The 6,014-nt window shown below is 45.9% G+C and overlaps 1 protein-coding gene across 1 annotated transcript in view; it reads left to right on the top strand.

Moving 5' to 3' along the window:
* Positions 1 to 4,836: 4,836 nt before the first annotated feature.
* The window catches only part of LOC135089046 (heart- and neural crest derivatives-expressed protein 1-like), a 6,591-nt gene continuing 5,413 nt past the window's right edge, over positions 4,837 to 6,014 (top strand). The window contains exon 1 of the mRNA XM_063984236.1: positions 4,837 to 6,014. This exon is cut by the window's right edge and continues 32 nt beyond it. Within this exon, the coding sequence (XP_063840306.1) occupies positions 5,462 to 6,014 (553 nt within the window). The 5' untranslated portion in view covers positions 4,837 to 5,461.

Genomic DNA, 6,014 nt, shown 5'->3' with positions numbered 1-6,014 from the left:
GCCCCTCCCTGGACCCTCTCCCAATAAAATAAACTAACCTAACATTTTGTAACCTAACCGTGGGTGTTTCTCACTCTTGGACTCCTCCATAAGGTAAACTACTCTAACCAGACATTTTGTAATCTAAACGGGGGCTTCGCACCCCATGGAATCCCCATATGATAAATTTATTATTAATTTCCGACGGGGTAAAATGGAGTTAGAAATGCTCCAAACAGTGAGATGTAGACTGCGAAAGAAGACTATAGTTACGTACGGTGTATTGGTTGAAACCAACAAATCCTCTATTTATATAATGTAAACTACCGTCAACGAAGGCCGATTTTGCGTCGCGGCGGCACACGCTACTCGGGGAGCGCGTTTTATGTAATCTGTTAATGTATTACTAATGTTAAGGAATTTTATTAGGGCATTAGCTCATATGTAAAAAATAAAATAAAATAAATAAATAAATAAATAAATAATAAACAAACAAATAAATAAATAAATAATAATAATAATAATAATAATAATAATAATAATAATAATAATAATAAAAATTAAGTTGAGTGAGAACTCAAATTGCACTTATTTGGTTTGAATTCATATTTTTTGAAAAGCCAGTCCACAGCTGATTAAAACCTTTTGATACACACTGGGTAATGTTCATTGTACACTGAAATACAATGGAAGCATTTCCTTGCTGGGTTAAAGCTTCAGTGTTTCAAGATTCTAGCGTTGCTTTCGAAGGAACAGACTGTTAATAATATGCATGAGAATGAGATTATGCTCGATAGCACAATATGCATAATACATTTTTACACAAAGCAGTGTTCGCCAGTGTTTCGGACCAGTAACATTGGAAGGTCCGATCATCCTAGTATTTTAAACAGTTTATAGCAAAACATTAAGTATGCCTTAATTTGATCATATTAATGTATTTTGATAAGGATTTTGGCTTCTTGATCATCAAAACTTATCATTAACTTTAAATCTCACGTATTGAGGATTTTACTTTACAAAAAATCCCACCAAACCTACCACGTGGACTTTTCAATAACCGGTAACGTTCCATGCAACAAACTGCTTGGAATTATAGAGAGTGTAAGCTGGGACACTTTTCTATCGAGATGTAGGAAGAAAAAAACGATAACAAGGAGAGAGTGAGCACTGTTAATGGGGTGGGCTGCACAGTGTCAGAGGGCGTGGTGGCGCGTGATGTGCTTGTTGATGTGTTCTCGTTATGAGGGAGAGGGAGAGGGAGGAATGCGTTTCTGAGCACCTCCTTCCCTTAGCTGACATAATATGCATGAATGAAGACTGTGCTGGTTTCGTTAAGGTGATTCAATATGCAGCCGTGTTCCAATGCTTAGGTGTCTTGTGGCAGGTGTTGGCGAGATTATTAGTTGTAGCCTAGTCTTTTATTTCTATGTTTTGATACTGATTACGGGCTTATTTTGCATATCTACGTTTTTTTTATGTTTCTTTTTGTTGTTACAGAGAGAGAGAGAGAGCAAAATAATTTCCTAAGAACTTGTCATAACCGAAGGAAACAAGAAACAAAAATGCCCAACACAGAAGCCTAACGTTTGCAACACGCTTACTGAACACAAGACACACGTAGACAAATAATTAGTGGCTAGGCGTATCTTGGTGGCAGATTCAAAGCCTATCTCGTTCTTGGGGACCATTATGAAGTCAGGAAGCGTATCAGGAGACCGCCGCTATTTTTAAACTTCCACAGAATCAGGCACAACCAAGAAGGATAAGCCAAGCATTGTTCACCACACGAAAACATTACTCTATATAACATTGTCGCTTCATAATCACACTATTCAGAGATGTGCAGCTAGAAATACACAGGCAGAAGAGTTATTTTTAAACCACATCCCCGTTCTTAACCCCTTTCCTCTCTCCCCCTTATTAGGACGTGCATCTCTTTTACGAGGACAACTAAATCAATGTTTAATATTACACCCAGATGACGTCACCACGCAGGACCTGATAACTTATTTTGTTACACTGTTCCTTCACCCCCTCACGGAACTGCCCCTCCCGGATACCCGTTCTGTACCCTTTTCCCTGCGCCCCACGTCTCCCCTTCAGCAATGTAATATTCCCCCGCTCCTCTGCCCCTTCAAGCATTTCCCACGCGGCTTGGAGTGAGTGGTAGTGTATTTCTGGCGACGGTGGCGGTGTTGGGCTAGGCTGCCGTAATTATAATGGCGGCTCTGTGTGTGAGGGTGAGTGGCGAGCGAACGGCAACGGCTTCCCACGCACCTCTCACACTGCCCAGACCCAGACCCAGACTCTCTTTTTCTCCCCATCTCACCGCCCTCACGTAAGGCTCTCGTCGTATTTTGAAACTTTTGTTCTCAATTAGGGAGCATTTGCAGAGACCAACGGAGGTGATTTATCGTGTTCTCATGGGTTTATTTTATCATTAGTGCAGAGTCCGTGTTTAACTGTCACTAGAATCACGAAAACTTTGACATGCCTTCTAGAATATGTTAAAAGAAATTACCCCGATCCTTATTTTTGAAACGCCTTGTTCTTTCATTACTATTTTCAAACTACAGCTATTATTAATCGTTTTTTTTTTTTTTTTTATGGATATTTCTTTCCTTTGATATCTAACTACATGAAAAACTCCCTCGAAAGCCCCAGTGACTTCAAGAACCTGTCAAAAGACAAGACAAGACAGCGTTGAATTAAGAATGCGGTCCTTGGTCTAAATTCAAAGACATTTCCCTTTGTATATCAAGAACCAGGAAGAGAACCGAGTCCCCGTCGCCTGCGTGTGTTAGTGTTTGATTCCCTTTTAGCGGCCATTCTCCAGCTGCGCATTAATGACGTCAGTTGTCTCCCTAGTCGCCGGCCAATCGTAAATCAAGTGATAGCGGCGCCTCTGTGACGTCACCGCTATCAGTATTATGGCTGTTGTTGCCAGTTGGGAATTTTTAACGGGTAATATTCTCCCGCCTGTGAAGTTATGGCGTCCCTATTAGATGTTGATAGGGTGAGGGAGTTATTTTTTTGTTTATTTGTTTTATCTTCTGTGTGAGGGTGCGAAGGAGTGAGGCAGGGCGAAAATGGTGTTAGGTTAATGATAAAATTCCCTAGGGTTGGTTCTATTTGATGTTGAATAGGTGAAAAGTTGTTATTATTATTATTTTATATTTGTATATTTATATTTGTAGATGCGACTGAAGGAAATAGCGAAAATAGAGTTCAATTAGTAGTGAAGTTCCTCATGTTAGCTTTTATGACTTGCTGAAAAGGTTAAAACTTCTTCTTCTTCTTCTTCTTCTTCTTCTTCTTCTTCTTCTTATTATTATTATTATTATTATTATTATTATTATTATCATTATTATTATTATTATTATTAACGAGGAAACGATGGAGACAAGAAGCGGAGATGCTATTCAGTTAATGACAAAATGCCCCAGGTTTGGTTGTATTAAGAGAGAGAGAGAGAGAGAGAGAGAGAGAGAGAGAGAGAGAGAGAGAGAGAGAGAGAGAGAGAGAGAGAGAGAGAGAGAGAGAATGGTGTTTTAAATTAATGATAAAACACCCCACGCATGGTTTTACATTTCTCTCGGTTTGTATCAGTGTGTTCTGTTAAAGGTGGTGGTGGCGGCGGTGGTGGTGGTGGTGATGGTGCGTGTGTCCGTGCGGGGTAAGAGGAGAAAGATGATAAGGATGAGTAAGAGCGTGTGTAGTATAAGGAGAAGGAGCAGAAAGAGGAGAAGGAGGAGGAGGAGAAGGAGGAGGAGGAGGAGGAGGAGGAGGAAGGGGGAATAAAACCAGAAAGAGGACATGAGAAGTAGTAGTAGAAAAATATGAAGAAGATAATAGCAGAAGAATACGAAGAAGGAAGATAATAAGCAAAAAGAAGTAAAAACAGAGAGAAGAAAGAGGAGGAGGAGAAAAGACAGAGGAAGGAGGAGGAGGAGGAAATGGAGAGGGAGGAGTGAAAGCGGATAGATAAAGGCATAAAGGAGGGGGGGAGGAGGAGGAGGAGGGAGGGAGGAGAGGTAGAATTAACGAAGAGATTAAGAAAGAGGGAACAAGATAAGAAAAAAGGAAAAGTGTCTTAAGTGATGCTGAACAAGAGATGAGGAGGAAAATTAGAGGAGGAGGAAGAGGAAGAGAAGAAGGAAATATCAGAGAGAGAAAGAGAAAAAAAGAAAATGAATTAACTTAAGAAAATACGAACATAGTAACTAAATGATATTGACAAAATAGAAAAGGGAAGAAAGAAAGAATGTTGGATAAGAAAAATGAACAGGAAGAGACGGAGAAGGAGAAAGGCACGAGGAATGAGAGGTAAAAGCGAATGAAGGAAATAGATGAAGAAATAAAGAAGAGAACATAAGAAGAAGGAAGATACTGAGCAGAAGGAAAAGGGAGCAGGAAGAGGAGGAGGAGGAGGAGGAGGAGGAGGAGGAGGAGAGTAATAAGAAGTAAAAAAAAAAAAAAAGTAATAATAAAAGAGAAAATAGACACAAAATAAATACGGAAACAGGAAATAATTAGAAAAAAAATACGAAGGAGAAGAGAGGCAAAGGAAGAAAAAGGAGGACACGATGAAAGACCATTAAAAGATAGTGAAATAAATAAATAATAGAATAAAGAAAAAACAGAAAAAAGAAGAAAAAAAACAAAGAAAAGAATAGCGGTGATGGTGACGGTGTGTGCGGCGGGTCAGGCAACACAAACAAACACAAACCGATTAAGCTGGGGAGTGGCGGGGCGGGGGGAGGCGAGGGGAGCCTGGGGGGTGGCGGGGCGGGGAAGGAGAGGGGAGGCAGGGAAGTGGCAGCGCAGAGAGGGTTGCTGAGGGTTTGTTTAGATGCCGATAAAGTCTGTTACTCACGGAAAGCCTGAACTTAATTATGGCGGATAGCGGCGATAGTGTGTGTATGTGTGTGTGTGTGTGTTTCGGTGGGTTGGTGTGTTGTGCTTGTGTGTTTTTTAAAGGGTTGTTGTGCGTGTGTGTGGTTTAAGGTGTGCGGGGAGGGCGGGTGTGTGGCGGGACAGGTGTTTGGTGAGGGACGAGGCGCGTCATTAAGGAAACATGTGTGCGGTGAAGGGACAGGTGTATGGTGCCCGCGGGGTGACATACCCTCAGGGACAGTCGGCGTGCCTGGGGGGCCTTCACACGTGGGTCAGGCGCCACCCACGGAGGCTCGCGGCGTGTGAAGGCTGCCGCCGGGCCGCTCACAGCCTGCTGGCCTGCCACCCGCCGCTGGAAGGCTCACCCGGGGACATTAGGTGAGGGTGAGGCGGCGTGTGTCCCCCAAACACCATGGTGGCCGCCGCTCCGCGCTGGCCCCGCCCCGCGCCCCGCCCCGCCCCGGGAGCCACACCCCCTCGGTGACGCAAGGGCCGGCTCCGCCCCCGCGTGACGTGTTGGAGGCTGGGCCAGGTGGCGGCGGCTCAGGTGTGGCGGTGCGTGGCGGCGGCGGGAGTCTGGACAATGTCATCAGGGTGCGAGGGCGGCTGGCCCGGCTACCCCTACTGCGCCTACCCCGCACCGCCGCCCCCGCCGCCCCCGCCACCACCACAGTGGCCACCACACCACCACCACCACCACCCGCACCATCACTATCACCACCACCACCACCATCACACGCCGCCCGATTTCTGCGGCGGCCAGGGCGCCCCGCCGCCGCCCCCTCCGCTGGTGTCCTACGGTGACGCGGGCTCTGTGCTGCCGCCCTGCCCGACGCACTACTGGGACGGCGACACCCTCTACGATGACTGCGGCCGCATGGTGCGCCGCAAGAGCTCGGCCAACAAGAAGGAGCGGCGGCGCACGCAGAGCATCAACAACGCCTTCGCGGAGCTGCGGGAGTGCATCCCCAACGTGCCCGCCGACACCAAGTTGTCCAAGATCAAGACGCTGCGCCTCGCCACCTCCTACATCGCCTACCTGATGGAGGTGCTGCACGGCGACGACGGCGCCGCGCCCGCGCCGCCGCCCCCGGGACCCTTCCCGCCCGCCGCCCCTCACCAGGCAGCCTCCGCCG

Source organism: Scylla paramamosain, chromosome 32 (genome assembly GCF_035594125.1).
Source record: "Scylla paramamosain isolate STU-SP2022 chromosome 32, ASM3559412v1, whole genome shotgun sequence".
NCBI lineage: Eukaryota > Metazoa > Arthropoda > Malacostraca > Decapoda > Portunidae > Scylla > Scylla paramamosain.
The sequence above is the reverse complement of the archived record's forward strand: the minus strand, read 5'-3'. Positions and strand labels throughout refer to the sequence as shown.